At 42.5% G+C, this 27,880-nt stretch overlaps 2 protein-coding genes across 8 annotated transcripts in view; one reads left to right on the forward strand and one right to left on the reverse strand.

The window, feature by feature from the left end:
• SRGAP2 (SLIT-ROBO Rho GTPase activating protein 2) overlaps nt 1-15,472 on the reverse strand; it is a 202,064-nt gene extending 186,592 nt beyond the window's left edge. For 6 of the 7 annotated variants that reach the window (XM_065594599.1, XM_042848989.2, XM_005306441.4 and 3 more), the window contains exons 1-2: nt 15,344-15,472; nt 11,726-12,263 (exon numbers count right to left, since the gene is read on the reverse strand). Coding sequence is in view for 5 of the 7 variants with exons in the window: in XM_005306441.4 (XP_005306498.2) it covers nt 11,726-11,792 (67 nt within the window). In the remaining 2 variants the exon portion in view is untranslated. Of the gene's footprint in view, nt 1-10,116; nt 10,252-11,725; nt 12,264-15,343 lie in introns of those variants that run through there. The other variant, XM_065594597.1, reaches the window with a different exon arrangement.
• Nucleotides 15,473-16,301: 829 nt separating this feature from the next.
• On the forward strand, nt 16,302-27,600 carry FAM72A (family with sequence similarity 72 member A). The gene is made up of 4 exons (XM_005306439.4): nt 16,302-16,590; nt 22,180-22,257; nt 23,639-23,763; nt 24,992-27,600. The coding sequence occupies exons 1-4, from the start codon at nt 16,439-16,441 to the stop codon at nt 25,084-25,086; spliced, it is 450 nt and encodes a 149-aa protein (XP_005306496.1). The 5' UTR covers nt 16,302-16,438; the 3' UTR covers nt 25,087-27,600.
• The last annotated feature ends 280 nt before the right edge of the window (nt 27,601-27,880 follow it).

Here is a 27,880-nt window from a genome sequence, read left to right on the forward strand (position 1 = left end):
CTTTACTCCTGTAGATCAAATCCTCTCTTGGTTTAGAGTTAATCTGCTTTTTCGGTTACCTTCTTAGAGTCAAGATGCCAGGAGCTGCTTATGTGCCACCATTTCTACCACGATAAGCAAATCTGCAGCCTCACACTTGTCTAAGTCAGTTTATTTTATAGAAATAAATGGGATCCCAAAATAATTGTAACTGCTTGTTAAAGATTTCAGTATTTCAGCACTTTAGCTGTCTCTGAATAAAGTCTGGAATGACTGCCACCCAGCACAAGCTATTCCTATTCCCCAAAGTAGACAAGAGTCAGCCAAGCATCTACCATTCAGCCATGGCTTGGGATTTTTTTATTTAAATTAAAAGTACATAAGGATGAGTGAGAGTTGCCTGGGTTATTCTTTCAAATGACAGCACTGGCAAGGAAATTTGAGTTTTAAAATTTTACAAAAATAAAATCTTAGCGATTTTATTATATATAATATAAAAAACATGGGCTGGCAGGCCAGAGCGCACCATTACAGTTAATGAAGTTGAGCTACAGGACTGCCAGCTCTTATCCAACTGCAGTAAGAGAAACCTGGTATAGTCAGAGCTCAAGCTTAGTGGATTCCAAACTTTCTACCAAGGCAACCTGTCACCTGTATTTTGTCTTCTTCTGCAACCCACCCAAAGTCTAAACTACTTGGGGAGCGGGATACAAGGTCACAGGCCATCATCCATTTCCTCTGCCACCACCTCCCCACCCCACCAAGGGCGCATGGACCAAGGGGGCAGGAGCACCTTCCGTCTCGGCACTGCAACTCTAATCCTGGCCCAGTGCAAAGGGGAGGCTCTGGGCAGGTGGTGGTAGTGGGGGATGCTGGAGAGCAAGCCAACCCCGGACTCACCCCACAACAGCAGTTCGTGTCTGGCTGGCTGGGCCCGGCGGCTCCCCAGGCATTACAGCAACCGGGCCAAATCTGAGTGGCACTGAGACCTGGTTTCCTCAAGACGAGCCTTCTTCCCCTCTCAAGACATTCTGTGTGCACAAACATTTACACAGCAACTTTATTTGAGCTAGCCTGCCTTTATGAATGCCCCCATCCCTTTTGGATAGTGTTCCTATACACAGAACAGAATGCACCAATTCCTGCCCTCTGCTGTGCTTAAAGCATCCCAGGAGAAGAAGAAAAAAAAAAAAAAAAAAGACAGCAAATCAATGCCTTCTGTGTTGTAGATGGGGCTCATTAAGCCAGCTCAAAGCTTTCTTTTAAGACTACTTCCCCCAACATGCCACATGGCTTTACTCTTCTCTCTCCCCTCCCCCATGCATAGACCACAATAAGATCAAGGGCTCTCCAAGATAAAAACTCCTGCTTTGATTGATCTCAGAAACAGTAGCAAGGAAGTTTTCGACTAAAATGTCAAGGAGTCTGGTGGCACCTTAAAGATTAACAGATTTATTTGGGCATGAGCTTTTGTGAGTAAAAACCTCACTTCTTCAGATGCATAGAGTGAAAGTTACAGATGCAGGCATTATATACTGACACATGGACAGCAGGGAGTTACTTCGCAAGTGGAGAACCAGTGTTGACAGGGACAATTCAATCGGGGTGGATGTAGTCCACTCCCAATAATAGATGAGGAGGTGTCAATTCCAGGAGAGGAAAAGCTGCTTCTGTAATGAGCCAGCCACTCCCAGTCCCTATTCAAGCCCAGATTAATGGTGTTAAATTTGCAAATGAATTTTAGTTCTGCTGTTTCTCTTTGAAGTCTGTTTCTGAAGTTTTTTTGTTCAAGGATAGTGACTTTTAAATCTGTAATAGAATGACCAGGGAGATTGAAGTGTTCACTTACTGGCTTATGTAGGTTACCATTCCTGATGTCCGATTTGTGTCCATCTATTCTTTTGCGGAGGGACTGTCCGGTTTGGCCAATGTACATGGCAGAGGGGCATTGCTGGCACATGATGGCATATATAACATTAGTGGATGTGCAGGTGAATGAGCCCTTGATGGTGTGGCTGGGTCCTCTGATGGTGTCGTCAGAGTAGATATGGGGACAGAGTAGGCAACGAGGTTTGCTACAGGGATTGGTTCCTGGGTTGGTGTCTCTGTGGTGTGGTGTGTAGTTGCTGGTGAGTATTTGCTTCCGGCTGGGGGGTTGCCTGTAAGCGAGGACTGGCCTGCCTAATGTGTGTCCATTCCAAGACTGAAGGGTTCCCTTTCCTCCCTACAATTAAAGTAAGGTTCAATTTCACACACAACCCAAAATCCAGCATGCTCGACGAAGTGGCAATACAAACATGCTTTTCTACTGAAAGCCTTAAAAACAGCCCAATCTTAATTTCAGGTTTATTTTTTATTAACAGCCACATTTCTTCTGCTTTTGGAACACAGCCATCGGATGACTTCCCCCACGTTTTATTAGAATCCTGGAGGAGAGAAGGAAGCAAAAGCCACCCACCTCAAAACAATGACAGAGGTTTTACTGCTTATGTTTTACAACCAAGACTTGCAGCATTATTCCATGGAACGTGCTGGAGCATACAGAAATGTACACATTGGAGCCAGACTTATCCAGTTCAGGATAATTCCCCTCCCCCAAGCCACATTTACATATATATTTGCTTCCACTCCTAGTGCTTAGGAATGACAAGTTGTAGGCTTATTTCTCCAAACGCTTAAACTCTTACCAAGCTGCCAATCGCTAATTCTTATCTAGACTTGTCACAGACTGTACAGTACTATTGTAACATCATACCCACGTTGACTCCAGAGTACAAGCTGCACTCCCAAATAATGCCTGTTCTTGTAAACACATGATCATTTTATATTTAGACTTGCAAAGGAAGTAGTGTTGTTTTGTTTTTAATTCCAAATCCTTGCTTCGACTTGTTCAAGAAATGATTAGCTCTCACACTAGTGATTCAAGGCAGCACTTCTGGGTCACAAGCCCTAGAGCGCAACAGCAACAAAGTAAATATTTACGTTGCCGGTGAGAAGTAACTGCCCTCATCTGTAAAATGAAGATAATACTCATACCATCAAAGTGCTAACACAACGTTTAGAAGGGACAGTTCCTCAGAAGTAAGGCATTACAAAATTCAAAGCATTAATCTTACCACATCACCACTACAATCCAAGATAGATCTATCACAACTAACTGTAGCATGGCGATTGTGAACCAAACCCCAAAGCTAATTCAAATGAATGTATAAAAACTGAAATTGACATTAATATGCAAGTATCAGTGTGAGACACTAAAGCCAGCCAGGACATGCAAACTGGAAGGGACACAGAGGTTTTGCACAAACCCATCAATGAAGAACTGATCTTCCAGTGATGAATGATACATCCTCCCCACACTGACGCCGAAGTAGATAATCCAAGGAGACCCAGAAGAACAATGTTTCAATATAACTAGGTAGGCGAATGTGGTTGAGTAAATTTCTCCCACTATGTTACTATTTAACTACAAAAAGAAGGGGTGTGGAGAAGCAGAGACATGAGAGTAAGTAAACTGAATGTTGAAGAATTTTAAAATTATTCTGGTTGTCATGGGGTTACCAGAGCAAGGAATAGAATCTGGAATAAATGCATTTGCTAAATTCAGAACTAGTGGTGGGGAGGGGGAAAGAATATGTGGAAGCATCCTAAATGCTTTATTTCATGACTGAAGTTGGTCGTAAGTGCTGGCTTTTCACAGTCTTGATTCCCTAGCGCATAGCACACTGGGTTGCAATGAATGTCTGAATGGTGGAGGGGTGACTAGGGCTTGATTTGCCTTCTTTTATTCCTGATTTACATCGGCCTGACTCTATTTAAAGTCCACAGAGGTAAGACTGGCATAAGCAATAGGAGATCCTGAACCAAAATGAGTTTTACAGAAGACCAAAGCTGTTGTGTTTAAATACAAGTCCAAGCCGCAGGTCCAGTTTCTACAAATATCGGGTATGGTTGCATCTAGACCAGGGGTTCTCAAACTGGGGGTCAGGACCCCTCAAGGGGTCACGAGGTTATTATAGAGGGTCACGAACTATCAGCCTCCACCCCAAAACCCGCTTTGCATCCAGCATTTATAATGGTGTTAAATATATTTTTTTTTAAAAAGTGTTTTTAATTTATAAGGGGGGAGGGATCGCACTCAGAGGCTTGCTATGTGAAAGGGGCCACCAGTACAAAAGTTTGAGAACCACTAATCTAGACCATCTCTAGTCGCTACAGGTTACAAGCAGTTATGGCAAGGATACGTTGCAGGAATTAATGCAAGCTGTCAATTGGATTCTTCCTGGGGTCATGCTCCAGCTCCAAATTTTGCCATCTGTTATATGGACGAGGGTGGAGGAATACAAGAAAATGCCTTGATCAAGTCCTTGGTACATATAGCTGATGACAGCACAAAATGTACCTGTTTGAAACCATTACAAAGAAATTTAATCTATATTTTTGACTGTGTTCAATATTCTAAGTTTTTAAATAATCCTGACTACAAAGATATTGAAAAATCTGTAATGCATCAGATACCAGCTTCCGGTTTCCATGTTGTTTCTTGGTCACCTTCCCATTGATGGATACATTTTTAGAGAATAAAAATTTGGCTTCTAATTGACAGATGGCACATTAAAATAATCCTACTCAACTAGAGCTAGGGATCCACATTTCCCAGCTGCTTCCTCCAAGAACATACGTATTTAAAGTTCAGAAAGATGTCCATTTAAGAAGATTATTTCCAGCAAAAGTTGATAATTTCTCAATCATGAGCAATGAGAACAAAGCCTCTTAGGTTAGCAGAAACTAATAGTGAAGAGTTCAGACATCCCATTTCAGAAATTCCTCATATTGCTTATGTTTGAGAGACACTACACAGATTTCCTAAGTATGAAAAGGAATACTGTTTAACTATTTGAACTGTCCACTCTAAAGGTAAATCCATGCACAAAGATGGATAATTAACTAATTATGAAGCACTTTACCCTTTTCCTGGATTTTGTTTTCCAACCTTCATCCTTCCAATAAGCATACTTGCCTGAGGGTGGGGAGGGGGAAAGCAAGGTAGAGGGACAGTTACAAATGTCCACAGAATTCTGGGTTTAGGTTTTGCCTTCTTCAGAATTTATAAAGGGGAGACGGTGGAATTACCCAATATATGGTCTTAAAGCAAATGCCAGAAATGGAAAAAATCAAGGCGATTTTTTTTTTAAATCCAGTTGTTTAACTTGATTAAATTAAGAGGCAGAAGGATGGATAGGGGTCACTCCACGGGAAGAGAAATCATTTGGGAACAAGCATGGTGGATAAACACTAGCTGATTGAGGACAACAGGCTCGTAAGTAGGCGTGGAAGGATTAGCTTGTTACCAGTGTCAATTTCACCATATGCAGACAAACAGATGAAAAAATATTTCCATTGATAAGAGAAGTGTACAGATAGACAAAGTAAGATAAATGCTGCTTGAGAAATTATTAGTTTCATTTAAGGATATTTACTTTGTATTTCTTGTACGTGATGTTGACAATGTGTGTTAACAGTAATAAAGCTTTAACTATTCGAATCTCAACATCTACTATCAAATGATCGTCACACACACCCACCCCCAACAGTGAAAATTTAAGAACAAATGCTTAAAAATAAGCATCAATATCATCCATTGAAATTATTTTAAAAAAATGAGTTCTGCCACACCTACTTATATGAGCTCAAGCAGAAAACAACATGCTCTCTTCCCTTCTAAAGAAACTGATACCCATTAGGGAATTAAGTCTTTTGATCAGCTTCAGATTTTAGCCTTAGAACATTTGATTAATTTGGAGACGACTAGACACACAGGAAGGTTTTTCTGGGGGTGGGAGTGAAGTAGGAAATAGCTGTATTCTTTCCCCCTCCTTGTTAATAATCCATTAGTAGGGAGCCCAAATAAGAGACAAGAACAACAACAAAAATCCTGAAATCATATCTAACACTACACCAGTCTCCCAATAGGGTCCCCCCATCTGGGATCTAACTTTTTAGTTGGCACATTCTGAACAGATTCAAAGCTCAGAGGATTAGCACTATCAAAAACTGCAGGAAAAAACAGAGGACTTCTAAAGCAATTCCATACCAGAAGTTTGAAGTAACTCATTGCTGCAAACAAATGGAATCACTTATGCACGCAAAACAATGATTAACTGTAAAACCCTTAAAAGGTAGTTTTACATTTTAAATATAAACAGTAATGCAATATACACAAACTGGAAATCTTAAGATATTCCACTCACCCCTGTCAAAGTGAATAATTGAAAACTTTATTCCATTATTTATTTACATAGTTTACTGAGCAGCCATTGGCAAACAAACATCCAAAGGCCCAGTTGCAACTCCCAAATGCATGCGTATATATACATATCGGTAAATGGAAACAAAACAAAATTAAATCAAAATGAAGAGACTGGCAAGTTCTGAAAAGAGCTACACAGAAATTCCACAGACACTGAAAACTGCTACCTCCAATCCAAGACGGATCTCAATGGGACATTAAACAAAAGATGGCTCTGCAAGTAACTCCATTCTGTGCAATTGGTTTATACACAGTATCAGGAATAAGATCTCAAATTCTCAGGAGGGACCTTTCAAAAAAGGTCTATTAACCAGATGGTGAATTAAAAGGTTAAAGATGATGATGGTAACTCAAGGTATGTTATAATTGCTTATCACTCCCCCTTCCATAGGGGAACAATTTTCTAGTGGGTCCCATCTCAACAAGACCTTTTTAAGGTAGCACAGTAGTTCCCATGAAGGAAAGTGTTATGTGGCTCAAGAGACCTTATCAAAATTAAGATTACAGCTAACATCACTTACAGTTGCTCACCTCAACTCACAGACCAGTCACTTGCTGATTTCAAGCAGTGGTGAAAGCAAAAGGAAAACATCAGGTCAAGAAAACCACCTGGAATTCTACCCAACAGAAAGTAAGAGGATGTATGTGAAAGTTGGTGGAGTTGCTTTGGAAAGATTAGTAAGGCAAGTTTTACAGCAGATTGAATTTGAAAGCATGTGGGGGGATGTGTTTAACTATAGGAACATCAGCCAAACATCTTCTGTTAGTTTTGTTTAGATCTGTTTACTCAGTTGATTGCATGACCATGTACACATGTTCTCCGCCTGTCATGGATTAATTTGGACTATGGGAAAAAAATAGATCTAAGTACAATGAACTGTTTCAAGTGATTTGATTTTCACATAGGGGGATATATTTATTTATATTTATTTTAACATGTGACTTTTCCCAAGAGAGAGAAAAAATGGTTGTGGAACCCTTGCGGTGATAAAAACTCCAGTATGAGATCTCTGTAGCCCCAACCATTTAAGCTATTTACAGAAGCTTTCCACAAAATGATTAAATAAAATGCTCTCTGGAGATTAGAAGGGGAAGAAGAAGAGAAAAAATAGAGCATTGGCCTTTCTTCCCTCAAAGTCTACACTCCAACATTTATGCTAAAAATGATCTTGGTGGTCTCCATCAGACCCAGAAGTGCAGTAGTCCAAATCGGACACGGAAAGCAGGCTCCATGACATACCCGGCTGCTATACCCCAAAGGATTAAAACAATCTAGGCAAGAAGAGGAGCTTGCACTATTAAAGGGTCCATACGGGAATCATGGAATCTCACTTTCCAACTCTGTAGATCTCAATCTTCATAAACACATAATGGAGAAACAGGGTTCTCCACCCCCACCCCCAAACTCCACCCCAGTTCTCAGGAGAATTTCAACTCACTATTTAAACAGTATTGTATTCCAAGACAACACCCATTCTCAACCACACTTATTCAAGAGGATTGCCTTGAAGTTCTCTCTTCTCCCATCAACCCATAATGCAAAATATTCTGAAGCTCATGGAAGCATTGGGACTCTGACAGACCAGTTCAAATCAAAGGCATAGGACAATTCACTTGTGTGTGGATATCAAATGTTAATGTTATTGTCTTCACTTACCTATAATCTGTTTACAATCGCATTACATTATTACCCTAGCCTAGATCAAAAGTATACGTTAGTGAGAATTTACTTGATGTGTAAGCTTCATGAAAACTAATGAAAGATTGGTTGGATTGCTGCAACTAAATGCATTGTGTATACTTCTGTAATTGGATTGCCCATCAAACAGGATTAGGGTCTTGGAACTGTAAAAAAGAAGCAGCATGCTAACTTCAAAGCATGGGTATCTGCATTTAGTCAACAGACAAAAAGCCTATGCTGTGACAGAAACACTTGCCAGATTGTTTTTTGGGGAAAGCTAGCTATAAAAACGGATCCAGAGAATAATCACGTATATCTGTGCCACTTGGACACTTTCAGGGAGCATTCCAGATGTAAGACAGAGATCCCCGAAGTTATTTTGGGTGACCCTGCGAGATTTGTGGAAAACGAGCAGCCTACTACTTCTCTGGATTTACAAACTTGGACTTACCTGTTAATGTATTTTACTTTCTTTAACTTTTCAATAACTCACTTTTTCTTAGAAAATAAATCTTTAGTTAGCTTACTAGAGAGATTGGCTGCCAGCATTTTTTTTTTTTTTTGGGTATGGGATCGAGAGTATCCATTGACCTGGGATAAGTGACCAATCCCTTGGGATTGGGAGTAATCTAATTTGAGGTGATTTTTGGTTTTAATAACCTTTCATCAAAGTCTAGTTTGTCTGCATGGTAAAATGCGCTGGAGAACCTAAGGGGACTGTTTGTGGCTGTGGGAGTGCAGGTGTGTTACTGGCTTGGTAAAATTTAATTATAGAATATACCAACCAGTTTGCAGTGTCTGCCCTGTTTTCTGACTGTCTGACCTGAGCCTGGCACTCTTGGTTCTGAGCTATTCTAGACAGTGACACAAGCACAATCAACGATCAAATTCTGTCAGTTTTATGTACCATCTAGGTTTCAAATAGGGGAAATTAAACCACTGAAGTTGATTTGGAAAGCCACATTCTCTACAGCTCAATGGGATATCATTTTAAACAGTTCTACATATCTACCAAGATTTGAACATCCACACACCAAAGAGATATTACATTAGCACCCACAGACCACATTCAGGTTCACAGTCATATTGTGCTAGATGCTGGATTAAAACAAACGGAACAAGGCATGATCCTTGCCTTACAAGGTAGAGATCAAAGAAGAGAGAATACTCCTAGTCTCCAGGGAGGAAGCTACAAATCAACATTGACTTGGAGATTGCACAATAGCCACTTGCGGGCTGGGGAATCAGTCTGAAGAGAAAAAAAAAAAAAAATCACCTATGGGCACAGTTGCACCCCAAAAGGGATATGGTCATGGCTGCTGGACCAAGGGAACAAACATGTAAACATCAAAATTAATTCAGAACAATGAATTGCCACTAACTAATCCATTTGGTTCCAAGACATTCACAATCTGATGATCACGTTCATTCAGTAGCTCAACCATAGGGCTGTAATTATGACCTTATTAATCACCAACTGATGCCCTTCTTAATATTGTCTTTTGTTAACCAACTCCAAATAGTTAATGAATTTTTCAAACCAAATTTAGGGATTAGCAGCAACTTTTAGGTTAGAGAACATGCACACAAGCTCATTATTTGTGGATTAAGGATTTTAAGTGATGTCTCAAAACACAGCTGCCTTACATCATCCCAGTGTGGAATGCAGCTAAAAAGGTGTTAAGCTTTCAAATGCCAGCAAAGATAGAGGAATTTTCTCATATCAGAGCAAGACTAGGGTGACCAGACAGCAAGTGTGAAAAATCAGGACGGGGTGGGGGTAATAGGAGACTATATAAGAAAAAGACCCAAAAATCGTGACTGTCCCTATAAAATCGGGACATCTCGTCACCCTGGAGCAAGACAGACAACACCTTGCAATTTATACAGCATCCAAGTATGACAAATGTGATTCATTTCAACTACCACTGCTGCAGCCACCTCAGGGGTAAAATACCTTTAGCAACACTACTTAACATAAGGAGAGTAAACAAGAAGATCAACATCCATATGTAACTACTGGGGCAATTTAGAGGCACCATGTAATTAATCACATTTGGAAATTGACCAAGACACCACAATTAACATGATAGTTATTGCTACACTAGGACAACTGTATTTTTAATAACTACAAAATGCTCAGAACCTTGGATTTTAGTCTCACACAGTTCAGTGCCCCTCATCACTGTGCTGGAGCCCTGGTTCTAGAGAGAGACACAATGCCATTTCCTGAACCAGCAATAGTACTTCCTACTGCTCCTTGGCATTTTCTTACAGAGCTTCCATTCCAATACTGACCACAGCTGATCCAATTTCAGGTGCAAGAGCTGATGAGATCACAGCCAAAGAGTATATGATGGCAGGCTAGCTAAATAAACCTTAAGCTTTTTTTTATTATATTACTACTCTAAATCCTTCTCAGACCAATCATTCAATAGATCTGAGCTACAATATTCAAGAGCTCTAGGTTAAGAAAGTGCCTTGTGCATTGTTTCAGAAAGCTGGAGGAGGGAACCCTCCCCTGACCCATTTTGAAACAAGGGGCGGGAATCACATCTCCATGCATATTTTAATTTACTGAGTTTTATGCACCACCTACATCTCACTTCCAGCCACTAGAGCACAGGACAGAGTCCATCTTTTTGAAGCAGCACCTCCAGCTGGCTTTTGACATTCCACTAGATTGACTAGCTTGTCAAGTTAAGATTATGGTTCATTAAATAAGAGGAGGTAGAGGGGAAATTAAAAATATACATATATAAAATACCTTGCAGTTCTGTGGCCTCCCACCCAAGGATCTCAAAGCATTAAATCATTACACTAATGAATTAAGCTTCACAGTACTCCTTTGAGGAGCAGCTCACACGTCACTATTTTACACAGAGACTAAGTGACTTGCACCAAATAACACAAGTCTAACTATATCCAGATCTCCAACTTCCAGTGCTCTGCCTCAACCCCAAGGCCATCTCCCCCTCCCCTACCAATGTACCAAACAAGTTTTAGACAACAAGCTAAACGCAGTTGATTTCCCACCAGCAACAATTTGCCAAGTCACAAGCAAAGAATAATTTTCCACAAAAATTATCTTGAAAACTATACAAACATTCACCACCTTCTTTATCACTGAGGGCATGTGATGTCCTGATCAAGCCTTAAGCTCATTTGCAGCAACACACACTTCTTTGGAATATATAAAAATTATTGTCATTGCAAATGCCAATTACATTCAGAACAGTGGTCCATATATGCACAGGAAATGTAGGGTGTTAAAGCCAGAGCTGTATGAAGTGTGAATTTATGGAGAGTAGAAGCCTGAATATTATAGCTTTTTGGCACAGACAGCTATGAAGCATTGATGTGAACAAGGGTCCACAATACTGGCAAGTGATATACCTTCTTATGCTTTTACAGAGGTTTTTAAAGATTCCCTAAGGGAAAAAAATTGAAAAGCTATTCACTGCCTATCACATTTCAAATCTAACCATATTTTAAAACATCCAGAAAAAGAAACCCAACTCTGTAAACTCAAGGGTTTTCATATACAGAAAAAAAATTCCTCTCATTAGGATGCATTAAAACAACATGGACATACCCAGGAGTCCACCCTTAAGAGAAAAAGAAAATTACTGCAAATCCTTTACAAGATTGCACTGCAAATTCTTCTCCCAGTCCCCACCCAAATATCTAGTGCAAACGCCTGCATTAGCAAGTCAAAACTGTAACAATATAGACGGATGTAAAATTATTCCTACCTTTGACCTGAGTGTCATATTCAGCTATGATCTCCTTATCCTTTTTGAATTTAGCTGGCGACGTCATGTTTTTCCTTTCCAAAAATATTAACCTCAGAACAGATCCACCAGAATGCAACAAATAAATGCAATTTTGTTTCTCCCAAAGAAATGCCCTGGTTTCTTGTCCTTCCAACCCTCAATAACAAAAAAAAAATCAGTCCATGGGAAGAGGGTGTGAGACGGAGTGCGGCAGCAGAAACATGCAGATGTTAGGAAATCAGCGGGCGGAAAAGGCAGTTTTGTTTCCCTGCACCAAAACCCTTAGCAGCAGCAGCAAGCTTCAGATGAGAGATCATGTAGCCCCCAAAGGCTTTTCCTGGTTATTAACATTAATAGCACAGTCAGGGAGTGGAAGTCCTTCCGCACAACATGTTTTGTGTGGGTTTGGTTTGCCCTTTTTTTTTTTTTTTATAAATAGGCTCAAAGATGATGCAAATAAAATCCCAAACGGGAGTAGAAATGTAGGATCAGATGTTGCTTTCTTTGGTTTTGTTGCCTGTAAATAAAAAAATATTTTTTAAAAATTAAATTGTCAGTTACAAGATGCAAGGACAAAATTTGTGATTTAAAGAAGCTGCTGTAGTACTGCAAATTCCTCTTTAAGCTGCAGCATATTACTACATATGTACATCACCCAGGTAAGCAAGATAAAACGCCTGCATCGTAGCAAGTACGCCCCCCCCCCCCCAAAAAAACAAAAACAAAAATTTCATTGGGAAAGCTCAGTCCCCAGGGAAAAAGGGGTGGGAGTAAAAGGAAACTAGCCTGCGGAAAAATCGCTTCTCTAAATGAGCAATACAGGGAGAAAAAAAAGGTACTGGAGAAGCAGCAACATGATATGTTGAAAAATTAGACCCAAATCCCTAAATTACATGAACTGCAGGAGCTCAAAAATGAATCCACAAACCATTTCATAAACAAGATTAATCCCCTCTGGCATAGCTAAAACAGCAGCCTTTGATTCAACAGACGTGGCAGCTTTTTTATTCTATATTATTGTTATTATTACGACTGTTTGGTTTCCCCCCCATCCAGAAATATAGGTATCTCCTCTAGACATCAAAGCTGATTTGGAGCCAGGGGAAATGCAGCCCAGCATGTGCAAGGCAGATGCAAATCTCCCAGCAGGAGGAAGTCAGGGCACAATTGGAGGGGGCGGGGGGGTGTTAGAAGTTATTCTGGGTAACAAATGTAAGAAATCAGGGAGATGTGCATTTTTTAAAAAGCCAACCAACTATTGGATCCACATCCAACATCAAGAGGAACAACGTGGCTAGCAGAGACAGGAAACGGGAAAGGGTTACAGACTAGGGTTAGAGCATTTAAATGGAAAACAAACAAACAGAAAGAGTGTGGCTGGCTCTCCCCTTAGTTATGGAGGGAGTGGAAGATATTCCAAGCTGCTCTATGCAATTACTATCCACCCAGCTGGAAAGAGACTGCGCAAATACACATATTTAAAGCTCTCCCAAAAATACACGGAGAAACCACCGGAGCTCCCCAATGCTGACTGCAAAACGCCCCAGCACCTCGGGATCCTGGCTGCTGCAAACTCAATCGTATGAGAGGACCACTTGGTCACCTAAACCCCATTTGCTTTTCACTTCTGGAATGAAGGACCCAACCCTGTATTCCCTTTCCTGCGGCTAATCATAGCAGGGAGAAGAAATGGGGGTGGTGGGAAGACTATTATGGGTTTGAAAGAGAATATTAAAGTCTGAGGAAAAGGGGAGATAAGCTCTGGGAATGAAGGGGGAAGATCAGCTCCTAGAAGGGGGAGGATGGGGAAATCAGTCCTGGAGTGTGGGGTGGGGAAGGTTTGGGAGCTATACGGGGGAGAGGAATAGTGGGAGGCGGGGGGGAATAATTTCTCCTTGAGTATTATAGACTGGAGGAGGGAATTGTATATGCTGGAAACTCTATCCTAGGAGAAGGGTTATGCCGCGGGGGTACAATTGGGTGGGGGGGGGGCTATGCCGCGAGGGGGTTACACAATTAGGGAGAACTATGCCGGGGGTTACAATTGTGGGGAAAGGGAGGCTGTGCCGCGGGGGGTTACATTTGAGGCGGGAGGGGCAAAGGGGGCTATACCGCAGGGGGTGTTGCAAGTGGGTGTGGGGGGCTGCGCAGGGGGTTAAAGTTGGAGGGAACGGGAGGCTACGCCGCGGGAGGCTAAACAATTGGGGGGGGGAGTATGCCGGGGGTTACAATTGGGGGGGGGGGGGAGAGAACAGGCTATGCCGCGGCGGAGAATTTACAATTGGAGGGAAGGGGAAGCTATGCCGCGGGGGGGTTACAGTTGAAGGAGGGAAGGGAGCTTAAGCTGCGGGGGGGTTACAGTTAGGGGGAGGGAAGGGGGGGATTATGCCGCGGGGGGGGTTACAGTTGAAGGAGGGGGATTATGCCGGGGGGGTACAGTTGAAGGAGGGGAATTGTGCCGCGGGGGGGGTTACAGTTAGGGGGAGGGGGATTATGCCGGGGGGGGGGGGTACAGTTGAAGGAGGGGAATTGTGCCGCGGGGGGGGGGGTTACAGTTAGGGGGAGGGAAGGGGGGATTATGCCGCGGGGGGGGTTACAGTTGAAGGGAGGGAAGGGGGGATTATGCCGCGGGGGGGGTTACAGTTGAAGGGAGGGAAGGGGGGGGATTATGCCGCGGGGGGGGGTTACAGTTGAAGGAGGGGGATTAAGCCGGGGGGTACAGTTGAAGGAGGGGAATTGTGCCGCGGGGGGGGGTTACAGTTAGGGGGAGGGAAGGGGGGATTATGCCGCGGGGGGGGTTACAGTTGAAGGAGGGGGATTATGCCGGGGGGTACAGTTGAAGGAGGGGAATTGTGCCGCGGGGGGGGGTTACAGTTAGGGGGAGGGAAGGGGGGGTTATGCCGCGGGGGGGGTTACAGTTAGGGGGAGGGAAGGGGGGGTTATGCCGCGGGGGGGGGTTACAGTTAGGGGGAGGGAAGGGGGGTTATGCCGCGGGGGGTTACAGTTGAAGGAGGGGGATTGTGCCGCGGGGGGGGTTACAGTTGAAGGAGGGGGATTATGCCGGGGGGTTACAGTTGAAGGAGGGGGGATTATGCCGCGGGGGGGGGGTTACAGTTAAAGGGAGGGAAGGGGGGATTGTGCCGCGGGGGGGGGTTACAGTTGAAGGAGGGGGATTATGCCGGGGGGGTACAGTTGAAGGAGGGGGATTATGCCGCGGGGGGGGGGGTTACAGTTAAAGGGAGGGAAGGGGGGGTTATGCCGCGGGGGGGTACAGTTGAAGGAGGGGGATTGTGCCGCGGGGGGGGAGGTTACAGTTGAAGGAGAGGGGTTATGCCGCGGGGGGGGTTACAGTTAGGGAGAAACGGGGCTATGGTGCTCTGCCTGCGCGAAGGGGCGGCGCGGGGTGCTTTGGACGAGCCAGGGAGAATTACCGCCTGGGGAAGAGCAATGGGCTCGCGGGGGCAGCCCGTGCCGGACACCCCAGGCTGGGGGCTGTGCGGGTCTCCCCGGAGGGCGGGAGTATTATGGGCTGGGGCACGCCTATGGTAGGACGGAGGTCTGCGCGACACGCGCCTCAGCCCCAGGCGGAGCGCCTACCTGCAGCGCGGCGCAGCCAGGTTCCCTCCTCCATGAGCCGAGGCTCTCCAGCTACGACTCCCGCGGTCAGTTTCCTCCGCAGCGCTAGCTCACCCACCCCGCCCCCTCGTCTGTTTCCCCCAATCAGCAGCTGGGATGTGTCGAAGTGACAACCCTCCTAACCAATAGCAGCATTCTACTGGTCTCCCTCTCCCGCCTCTGTCTCACGGCTCCTCCAATTAGGAGCTGAGGGGGGCGGGTCCTCACTGCTCTGAGAGGCGGATCTTGCCCCAATCCCCCCAATCAGGCTCTAGGGGAGTGTTGGCTCTCTTCCAATGGGAAGCGAGGACAGGGATTCAAACGGAGTGTGACAGTTCTGAAGACAGGGGCTCGCTGGGGCTAGCCCGTTGGGGTCTAACGGCAGCAGGGCTGACGCAGGCGACTCAGCCGGCCCGGGGCAAAGAGAAGGGGGTCGGCCCCTGGGAGGGGCAGTAAGCAGGGGCTGTGGGGGTGGGGCAGCAAGGGGAGCATAGCCTGGGTACCCCGTGCTGGGGGTGGGAGACGAAGCAGTGGGTCCTGGGTGGTGGCGGCGCGGAAGCGGGGCCCCCACTGGTAGGGGGAAAAGGAGGAGGACAGGGCCCCCAGTAGCAGGGGGGGGGAAAGAGAGCACAAGGCAGGGGAGGGCAGTGGAAGGGGAGAGCATAAGGCCCCCACTGGTAGGGAGGAGAGTACAGGGCCTGCAGTGTGTGTGGGGGGGTGTACAGGGCCTGCAAGGGGCGGGAATACAGGGCCTGCAGGGGGGGGGGGGTACAGGGTTTGCAGAGGGGGGTGTTGGAGCCTGGAGGGGGCAGCAGGGTGGGAAAGGGGAGTCCTTCTCCAGGGGAAGGGAGGTGTGCCGGTATAGGGCTGTCCCCTGAGGGAGGGGGCAGTGAGTGTGGGAAGAGCAGCAGAAGGGGAACAGTCCCTGGGGCAAGGATCCTGAGAGAGAGGGAGCTGAAGAAGCGGGGGCTAGGAGCAGCTAAAGGGGGCTGGTGGCCAGTTTGCCCTCAGAAAAGCAAGAAGCACCCTCAGCGCTCTGTGGGAAGAGGAGACAAACCATTTCGGTCCAGAGCCATCATGTCCACTAGTGGTTTCACCTTCAAGGACAGGTGTGTGTCCGTGCTCTGCTGCAGATTCTGCCAGCAGGTGCTGAGCTCGCGGGGGATGAAGGCCGTGCTGCTGGCCAACACAGAGATCGACCTGTACTCCACCGACATCCCACCCACCAAGTAAGTCCTCTTCCTTTGCCACCTGCAGGCATCTCAACAGCTGACTAATAGAACAGTAGCCCCCAAAGACCTTAATCAGTAGCAATACCCCCATTGTGTTAGGTACCGTGCAAACCATTAAGAAGACCCAGTTCCTACCCCCACCAGATCTCAATCTACTCCTTATAATTGTATATGGCAGGTAAGCAAGCAAGTATTATTATTTCCATTTTCAGGAACTGAGGAACAGTCCAAACACAGAATGGTACATTAAAAAATACATATATACAAACTCTACATAATAAACAAGACTCATTTTTTCTCAACTTTAAAATGTGGAATCTTCTTGGTGTTTGACTTTAAATATTTTCCTGTGACAATCACTGTAGGGTTGTATTTAAGAGCCTTCGGGAAAGTAACTAGCTTTTAAACAGAAGTGAAAGTGACTTGAAAATGTCAGTTTCACTCCTGTTTCAAGTCAGTATCTAGACTATTTTTGTTTGTAGTAGGGTAACACCTCCAGACAGGTGCAGTATAAACTTGGGGGGCCTTGCCCCAGACTAGTAGGATGTTTCCAACAGTTAAATGATCTATTCCAAGCTTGGTGGACTGCAAATAAGTAAGTAGTGTAAATGATAGAAAAATCTGGATTACTTTCTACAATTGTTGTTCAAGAGTTAGTAACAAAGTAAGAATATACATTAAAATTATTTTAAATCTAACCCATATCCCTTAAGTGATTTGCCACAAGATGTCAGAATGTGTTAGTATTAGATCTGGAAATGCTTCTGCTACTCTACCCTTAAGGCCACACACTCTCCCAGCTAGTGACTTTGATCAGTGGTTCTGAACCAGGGGTACATGTACCCCTGAGGGTACGCAGAGGTCTTCCAGGGGGTATATCAACTCATCTAGATATTTGCCTGGTTTTACAACAGGCTACATAAAAAGCACTAGCAAAATCAGTACAAACTAGAATTTCATACAGACAATGACTTGTTTATACGGCTTTATATACTATACACTGAAATGTAAGTAGAATATTTATATTCCAATTGATTTTATAATTATATGTTAAAAATGACAAAGTAAGCAATGTTTCAGGAGTAGTGTGCTGTGTCACTTTTGTATTTTTATGTCTGATTTTGTAAGCAACTAGTTTTTAAGTGAGGTGAAACTTGGTGGTATGCAAGACAAATCAGACTCCTAAAAGGGGTACAGTAGTCTGGAAAGGTTGAGAGCCACTGAATTAGATGATGGATAATAAGATTGTTCATTGACATAGCTTGAATGTACATCCAGCCTGACAAAAACAAATTTACTTCAGTGGCTCTGTAAAAATGTTACTACAATCAAATACAACTACTTTCTCTGTTTCAAGTCAAATTTGTTTATTTTAAGGATAAAAACATGTTTTTACTCTTAATGGTGCAGGAACCAATATCAGTCAAGGAAAACAAGCTGTATTCTGTTTGGCCTCATAGATCAACAGAATTGTTGAGTGCATTAACTGGTGAAGATGAAAGAAGCAGAAAGAACCCAATTTGGCTTTCAGAGTTAAGCAAGGCCAGGAATTAAAGAAAAAAATTCTTTCTTGTTACTTGATCAAACGTAAGCTGAAGTCAGAGGATGAGTAACTATGGGAAAGCCATATTTAAATATTAAATAGTAAATTATATATTAAGAAAATGTAAATTACAAAGCGTTAATCTGTAAGCATGAGTTAAAAAGGAGATAAACTAAGATGGGCTAAAATTAATTAAAAAAAACAAAGGTTCATTTTTTAAACACATTCTAATCACTAAGCCATTGTTCTGTGGTCTCATTTGAGATTTACAATAGACACCTAGTTCCTGGCACAGATGTTCTAAACTGGTGTAAAATGTCTTTCATACAATGCTAGTTGTCAAACGTGAGTTAAAGCTATCCGTGTGGTTACAAATGTAATCCACAGTTTTAGTGTACAATAAAAACATATTAAACTACAAAAATGAGTTAATGAAAGTCAGTAAACCACATATTTCAGTATAAAGTTAAAATAGCGATCTGTGTTTTAGTGACTCAGGAAATCATTTCCTGGTATGTGATTTCCTGATACTATAATAATTGATTTTTTCCCATGGCAAATGATGGTTTGGTCAAGGCTGAGTGGTTAGATTTGGAGTAGGAGCTAATGTATTGAGGATCTAAATTATAAGAATAAATCAAAATAGGAAACATGCAGACTCTTAAGTAAACTTATATCTCTGCATACAGGGCAGAAGTTCAACTCTCAGGACTGTTTTTCCCACCCATTAACAGAATGAATGGAAGCACTCATGTTGGACATGGAGCACTCAACCCAGTACATACCAAGTTATGTAAACAAATTGCCCCTTTTCTCACAAAGTCTGTACCTACATTACCATTGCTGCTGTTCTAACAGTGGAAATGCTAGTGTAAACCAGTTGTCGGCATTCTACCTACCATCTCATCTAACACAGCTTAAAGCAGGGTCTGCACAACACTACATTTGAAATGCCAGTGGCTGCCTACACTAGTGCTCCAACTGGTGGAAAACTAGGAAGGATTGCAGGGTCAAACAGAGTTGTAAAATAGGAAAGATCAGTTTGCTTTGAAAATATTAGTTTGTGTCCATTTACAAAAACAGAGCCAATTAAAAATGACGGGGGTTGACAATGCTTACCTACCTAAGATCTACCATAGGAACCCTATTACAGAAGAGTATTTGACAATATTACTTTGCTCTTAACAGCTTTTCTACAGAGGACATTAAAATCAGACAGCCTCACACCTGTTTGGGGTGACACCTGCTTTAGATAATACTATCCTACTTTCCAGAAGAAGAAACTGACACACAGATGTTAAGTCTGACAATGGCCTTGTCTGCACTAGGAAACTGACCCAGTGCCAAAGCTGGCTAGGTCCATAGTAAGGAACTATAGAAGTAGTTCTTCACCGGAGCTACCACCATTGTAGCTTGGAGTCCTGATGTAGACAAAGTGCTACCAGCCTCTATCATCATCAAGTTTGAAGGTATGTCTGCACAGCAAAAGCTAGCATGGGCTAGTCTGTCCAAGACAACTTGAATCCAGCAAGCACGGGTAACAACAGAAGTGCAGAAAGCACAGCTCAGGTGTCACAGTGGGCTAGCAAGCCAAGTATGCACTACAAAAGACACACTGAAAGAGTATCTCAAGAAAACTGATGTGGATATCACAAGCTAGGAGAAGCAAGCCACCAACTGACCCCACTAGCGCCACATCCTCCATCAGGCAATAAGTCGCTTTGAGAAGTGCCTTGCCCTTGAACCTGAAAAGAGAGAACTTTCTCCCCCCAGGCAGTTGGCCTGACAGGAAATGTCTGTACCTATTATGACGGATCTATGATTCCAGGATTGGACTCCTGAGTCATCTCAGGACCCATATGTAAATCCGTGGTCGAGATCATCTTTGAGTCAAGGGATCGCTGATGATGATGTTGATGATGCACCCAAAGTCCATCCCAGACTTGCACTACCCACACAGAAGCCTGGCTGTGGTGTCTTCACTATTATTGTTACCTGAGCTAGCTGGATTTTAGGTACCTCAGATAGGCTAACCTGTGCACACTGTTTCCCTGCAGACAAAGATGTAGGGTGTCTGCAACAAGCATATTAAATGGTACTGAAAATGGTTTAACTGCAAGTGCACAGACAGGACTAAATCAAATCACCTACCATTTCTGAAACGGTGTTGAACATAGTTTGAACCTGTTCACCCTTGCAGTTAAACTACATCTTGCTCCAGGCCAGCTACACCTATTGCTGCTGACACCCATTGTAAATAGGCAAGTTTCTTAATGTAGACAAAGGTAGTGAGTTGCTAACTGAACCCAATGGTATAGTTGGTAACTGAGTTCACTCCCTGTATAAAAGGACTAATTATCATCTCTAAGTACTAGTGAGGGGCCCAGTTCCCTGGACTGAAGCCTTATCGTCTAGTTGAAATGGTTAGCTCTGGACTGACTGTTTGCATGGAACTGGGACACCAACAAAGCAGCTCTTGAGCCTTGCTGATGTTAACCTCTGTGGGCCAGTTCATTGAGTTGCATAAAACCAGACAACCCTCATAGCCTGAAACAATTCAGAAGAAGTTAGCCATCATCCTCATGTAAAGCAGGAAAAACTAAATATATAGAGCAAAGCCATTAAAGGGACTTTATCAGCTAGCTTGTAACTTTATTTTCTGCCCGTGTGTAATATTTTTAGAAGTTTAAAGATGTAAATAAGCCTACTCTAAAATTAAATTTCAATTACTGTAATGGATTTTTAAAGCAGAATCTGATGGGCACTTCCCACTAATTTCAGGTGGTCAGATTTTTGGTCTAAAGCATTCAATTATGCTTCATTTTTAATTACTCTATGGCAGATTCTGCTGGGATTGTAGTGTGCACATATAAGGGAGTTGTAGATCCCATCAACCACTTATGAACCTCAGCTGCTAAAAGTTTCACGGGTGATCCTTTAAGTCCCTGTATAGCAGTAAATGCCCATACTATAGGCCTGAGGAGAAGCCTTCATTGTCCATCAAAAAGATGGTAGAATTAAAAAGCATGTTGCTACATGTATAACCTGGTGAAGTGAAGTGTGCCTCAGGACAGTGCCTGGATTGAACCAACTTCAAATGTGGATTAAAAGCATACAGTGGAATAAGATCTTCAAAAAAAACCCAGCACTCTTGTTTTATAGCACTGATGACTAACTCAGTGCAAACTGCAGAGTATAGCATTGCTTGGGATAAAGTGTCATCTTGAGATTCTTGTGAGCAATGCCTTTTGATCACTGACTTCACTCGATAAAAATGACCACCACATTGGGTGCTTTTATTCCTTTCTATGTAGCAACCAGTTCTAGGAAGTAATCCAGTTTTGGTTTATTGGTGTGATAACTGGAGATATGCAATTAAGTGACTATGCAGTGGTGTAATGTTCAGCATTATTAGTATTATTCCTCACATGGTTTGTGATGAGTTTATCTATGAAACTTTCAACACAACTTTGAAGAGCATCTTTATTCTACCCGCACTGCCTCTTTTGCTATTTAATGGTGCCCTCAAATACCTGCTTTACACTAGCGGTCTGCTATTCTTCCTCTTACTTCATGAAGTGAAGAGAGTCAGCTATGTGAATATTTGAAGTACATTCACTTAGCATTGGGATTCAACTGAAATCTGTGTTGAGTAGATGACCCTAGACAATAGAGTATTATGGTATCCTACTGGACAACTAGAGGTGAGCTGGTGAGGCAGCATTGTAAGAGGTAGGGAGGGGTACAGCAGGGCTAATGTGCTAGCACTCCATCATTCTGCCCACAAATTTGAAATCTGCACTGTGGTGCTGGCTCAGGCTGTGCTGGTGGAATATATAGGAATCTTTGCTATCTTGATACTACTATGCTTGGTGATAGAGGGAGATTGGATGATAGCAGATAGGTGTTTGTAAATGGAAATAGAAAAGTAAGAACTTCAAACATTTGTTTGTTGGAATTCTAGCTTACAGCAAGAGCAGGTGGCTGGGTGAAGTTATGTTAAGTCTAAACTATTCCTGTGACACTTTTTTTTCCCTCTCCAGTACTGTTGACTTCATTGGAAGCTGCTATTTCACTGACATCTGCAAATGCAAACTGAAGAATATTGCATGTTTAAAATGGTAAGTAATATCATTTCAATGTGACTCGTAATCATACAAGCACCAGCTCTGCAATGCATATGCTGCAGCAACATTGCAGCATTCTTATTACTGACCACTAGAGTGCATGCGCTTGGGTCACAAATGAAGTGAATTTGATATAACATTGCTCAGTGGAAACTTAGTCCCACTACCTTTGGACGTGACTGTTAGTCTGTCATTGCAGAAGTCCCTAGCAGAAATGCACGGGACAATGCATATCAAGACTAAAGTGGGGTTCTATAGGAAACTTGCATAGCACCTGACTGACTCCAGAGAGACTGCTTCAGTATTGATTTGAGATAGCTGTGTGAATAAAGTCACCATGAAATGCAGTTACTCATATCTTCCACTTTATTAAAACAGATACAGTGGAGAACTCCTGTTTTATGAACTAATTGGGGATTCAGGAGTTCATAAAATTGAACATCTCAGTTACAATAGGTTTGTATAACAGGTTCATAAAATTGAGGTTCTGCTGTAAGAGAACATGCTGTTGGCAGACCTACTCTGCACTAGGGGATGGAAAAAATTAACATGAAAGTTCCTGGAGTTTGTTGTTTATTTTTATTAATGCCTGATACTTAAGATACTGTTCCTTTTTAAAAAAAAAAAGTTCTGCTAAACTGCTCAAAAGGGTCACTTGTCTGCTTTATGCCTAAAATTTCAGCTTGCTCAGATTTGAACTTGGACAGGAAGGTTCTTGGATTAAAAATAACAAGGTGTTTCTCTTGAGAGAGAGAGAGACTTGGCTAGCAAGGAATTCTGGTTTGTCCAGATGCTGAAATAGAAAGCACACACTTTCTTCTGGGTGTGCTTCTGAGAGTGAAAGGAATCTACTACAGGTAAATTAATTAGGCTATAATCTGTTCCTACTCAAACCCTTAATTTCCATTTATTTTAATGGAGCAGAATCAGGCTCATATATACACTAACCTAATTACTTAGCTCTTACAATCTAATTACTTAGCTTTTATTGGGTCCTATTGTACCATCAGTTTTAAGGAGAACTCTCCATTGATTTCACTGGGGAGTTCTGTTTTAAAATGGAACAATCAGATTCCATGATGCAACAAATTTCACTGACTTAAGTTAAAGTACACTCGGGTAACAGACAGAATTTGGTTCTCTGCAATAAGACAAGACTCCACACACCCCCTCTTTCTTTAAATAAATATATTCAGACACTTTTTGCACCACTTGTTTAAAAACTCGCCTTTAATTTTCCCCAGATAAGAATATTATACCAATTTGCCTGGTAAAGTGGTTAGATCCTGTTTAACATTAAGCTTAGTTGGTTCTTCATTGCAAACTGGCTTTCATCCACGAACTTACATGATCATTATTTTGTTTGCTGTTCTAGTGGCAATGTTGTAGGTTACCATGTGATTGCTCCATGCAAACCTTGCCTGCTGTCCTGTAACAATGGCCATTTCTGGATGTTTCACAGCCAAGCAGTCTTTGGTATAAACAGACTAGACTCCTCTGGTAAGGAACTCTTGATTCTGAACAGGGAAGGTCTATTTACCTCACAGGAGAGTTAAGTGGCAACTTCCTCCCTTCTCCCCCTCCCCCCAATAGTAAGGTGTCTCAACGCATATGCTGTTTACTTAAGGTATATAGCAAATCTATACTGAGTTGCCGTTCCAGCAGAGAGGCTTGTGGGGAAGGAATGCTGTATGAGGAAACTATTCATGTCACCTGGAGCTTAAATATCTAAAATGCAATATTAGGTTGCCTCAAGTTTGTGTGGCTTTATATTAAAAAAGGGCTGTAAGATTAATTGATCAGAAAATTTACTCTAACCTATTGCTGATGGGAATCAGGATTTTCTGAGCAATATTGTTATGTAAACTGCACAAATACAAGTGTAAATGCAGAGCCAGAGGATATTATTAATAGTAGTGTTTGAAGCTTCACTGTGCTATTAAGCAACCCTCCACTGACTGGTTATTCTGAGTTGAGCTGTGTTGTCACTGTGACCCTATATAACTTTTTCTGTTGATCCCCATTAGCTTAGGCTGAGGTTACAACCAATACTAGCTCTTACTATTTAGTTCGCTTGAGTTCCTTTTAAACAACTACTTGGCACACAAACTACAAATACACCTCTATCTTGATACAACGCTGTCCTCTGGAGCCAAAAAACCTTACCGTCTTATAGGTGAAACAGCGTTATATCGAACTTGCTTTGATTCACCGGAGTGTGCAGCCCCGCCCCCCCGGAGCACTGCTTTATCGCGTTCTATTCAAATTCGTGTTATATCAGGTCGCGTTATATCGGGGTAGAGGTGTATCTCGCATAATCAGTCCTTCTGGGTCTTCCCAAAGTATGTGGCCTTTTACTAGACCATCTGTATTTCTGTTCCTCATACACAAGGTTAGTTAGTTTAAAGACTTTCACAATGTCATCTGTGCCTCGAACCAACACAATTAATGTAACCCAGCCGTAAGGAGATTACCAATAGCTACATGATTATTTCATATAACTCTTCATACAGGACTTGCTACTATTGTCTAGTTCAAAAGGATATTTCTAGAGATCCTTTTTGAATAAAAATAGAAAATAACTTAGACCTAGGCAATGTTGTCTTATTTCATCTAACAGGTTTTTCAAGGACTAGAGCCATTCATTTTGAGGCAATGAATTCAGTTTTTACTCTAACTCAAATGAGGTCCGAATACAAATTAAGTTATTTACAATCCTTTTTTCCAGGTGTGAATTTACTGCTTTGGGGCAATTTACCAGATTTGGATGAAAGCACTGATGAAGACCTGTCTGGCATCTCTGAGGAGGAGTATATCCGATAATTATCAGCAGTGTATTCCCTTGTTACGTTGTATTGCAGCTTTCTTCCCACTGTCTTAATGTACAAACTCAAGCAATACAGTAAACAGGAAGGCTGGCAAACCATTTTTCATAAAGGGTATAATGTAATATGCCTTAAGAATCCCTTTCAGCTTTAAAATGCGCCTATCTGGAAAATGAATGGCATACAGATGGCTGCTACCGCTGGTTTTAGGGCTATTTTGTTATTATAGTTCTAAATCTTAACAGCTGCAGGTAAGGAAAACACAGGCTTTGACATGTCTACAAGTACCAGCTGCTGCCCGTTTTTCCTTCCTAAATAACAGCTCAGTTGTGGATCAAAAGTCTTGGTATCACTGAAACAAATTTAATTTTTACCTTTAGGGTAGTGCTATTGAGGAATAGTTACTCTGGGTGAGCTGTGACATTATGAAGAGAATTCTATGGGCTCTAGTTATGCCCCCTTCTGGACTCTGCCTTTTCTCTCTTCCCATTCCACCCATAGCCAAGAAGGTGGTATATGCACAGCCTCCTTTGAGGCCACAATCAATGCTATCGAAAGAGTGGGCCAGCAGGGATTGCTGAAACTGTACAGCCATCTGTCTTCATCCTGCTTTGGAGTGGTTTGCTTGTGAAACCACTAGGGAGATGAGCATTGGGATGCTCCTGAACCTGGGTCTCTCGCCCGAGTTTTTTCAGAGCGTAATAAGTACTCAGTTCTGCTAAAAACTAAACTGCATAAGAAATTTATAGAGTGAGATTTGCTGCCAGTGAACAGAATGACCGACAAATGGTAAATATGGAAGTATGCTGGGAACTGGCACACTTCCCTGCTTTAAATGGAAATGAATCACGTTCAATGAAATATTAGCATAACTATTCTTAAGAAATGTTACACAGGTGAGGGAAACTCCTTTTGTTCTGTAGGAGTCTCCCTATTGCGGTGAAAAACTGAAAGAGGGAGAAAAGGCATAGTTTCCAAGCAAAATAATCTGTAATTATGTTTGTCTATTTTGTCAGTATTAAATGAGAGGAGCAGTAAGTATGACGCTGGAGTAGCGCGTGAGACAAGTTTAGGGCCAGATTCAATAAAATCTCCATCTGGCTCTTGTGTTGATGGAAGGTGGGTAATCTCCACAGAGTCGGTGGTGGAAGGTGGAAAGGAGGCAGCCAGACATGGTTTGGAGTGAAATCTGGCTTCAAGAGTACTGTTCTGCTTGCGGCTACAAAGTAACTGCTTCAGCAAGTTTACGTTCTCAAATGAAAAATTTTCTTGTTTAAGGCTAGGAGGTTCTAAGAATAACTTTGTAAAGAAAAATCATCTGACCAACAACTTTTAAAAAGGTAGACATTTACTTCAGAACAGACATATTCTATTTCATGGGAAGGTTTCTGAAGTGACTTATTGTACATTTTTGTAAAGAGGGCTCTCACTAGATGGTGCTTTATATACCAATTACAGACATAGGGTGAGATTTTCAGAAATGCCTAAGTGACTTACCAAAAATATCATCAATAGTGGGGCATAAGAACAGCCATACTGGGTCAGACCAATGGTCCATCTAGCCAGTATCCTGTCTTCCCACAGTAGTCAATGCCAGGTGCTTCAAAGGGAATGAACAGAACAGGCAATCAGAGTGATCCATCCCCTGTCGTCCACTCACAGCTTCTTGGAAAGTCAAGGAGACTTGTGCTCCTGAAGCACTTGGTAAAACCCTACCCACAGTCCCTAAGATGAAGAACCAACAGAGTAAGTCTGCAGTTCTGCAATAAGCTCCATGTGGGTAGACTCCTCTTCATTTATTTGGGCTCGGTGAACATCAGGACAGTGCCCATTGCGCAAAACCTCTTAGGTTCTGATCCTACAAAGGACTGCCCTGGAAATCTGTGTGTGAAATGAGTTTTTTATCTCTCACAGCGATTGTTTGAGACCACTTCAGATAGTCCATTTTTACAAAGCCATTGTTTTATTGTAAACCCCTAGCTACATCCCCAACCAAGATTTATACCAAAAACCACATACTCACTAGCCATAGAAAAACATGGCCTTAGACACTGAAGAACACAACAGAAAGGCAGTTGCAGGCATCCTGCTCCCTCTAACAAGCCCCTAACACAAAGCTCATTGGTGTTTTGCAGAAGCCAAAGCATTCCATTCATAAACCACATGTAGACTTGGTACATCTGGTTAGCTGAAGATGGATCTTTCAAGTGATGTATTTACAACAGTGAAGTAGTACATGATGAGGTAGGGTGGATTTCCTGAATCCTACTAAAAGCAACTCCAAGATCAATATCAAGATTAACATTTTGTATATTCTCTGTTCAGCTCTGAAAAGATGCAGTGAAGGCAGACTCTTGTTTTAGTACTTTACTGTATCTGTTCTCAATTGGTGTTACTACCTCTTCTTCTGTGTTGGCTAAAGTGTGTATTTGCTATTTTTCTGTATTTGGATGTCTTGTTATGACTGTGTGCTATCTACATGTGTATCAAATAAATGTTGATTTATACCACATTCTCCTGGGGGATATATTAAGTGCACATTATGTAGCTGGGGGATTGTCTAACTTTTATACTTAAGAATACATCTGTAGTGATTAGCTAACAAAAATAATGAAACACATTCTAGCTAACTCAGCTCATTTGAAATCTTCTCTACTGTGTAAGGACAGTAATGGCCCGATTTTCAGAGAGACTGAGCACCCATTATTGCAGTTAAAGTCAAAGTGAGCTACCAGCTGCTTAGCACCTTGTCTCTCACCAAGGGGAGTTGGTCCAATACAAAAAAAAATATA

This window comes from Chrysemys picta, chromosome 4 (genome assembly GCF_011386835.1).
Source record: "Chrysemys picta bellii isolate R12L10 chromosome 4, ASM1138683v2, whole genome shotgun sequence".
Lineage (NCBI taxonomy): Eukaryota > Metazoa > Chordata > Testudines > Emydidae > Chrysemys > Chrysemys picta.

Coding starts and splice junctions, on each gene's coding strand:
- FAM72A (XM_005306439.4), top strand. CDS start 16,439: ATGTCCACTAGTGGTTTCACCTTCAAGGACAGGTGTGTGTCCGTGCTC. Junction 16,591..22,179: donor ACCGACATCCCACCCACCAA/GTAAGTCCTCTT, acceptor TTCCCTCTCCAG/TACTGTTGACTTCATTGGAA. Junction 23,764..24,991: donor AAACAGACTAGACTCCTCTG/GTAAGGAACTCT, acceptor CCTTTTTTCCAG/GTGTGAATTTACTGCTTTGG.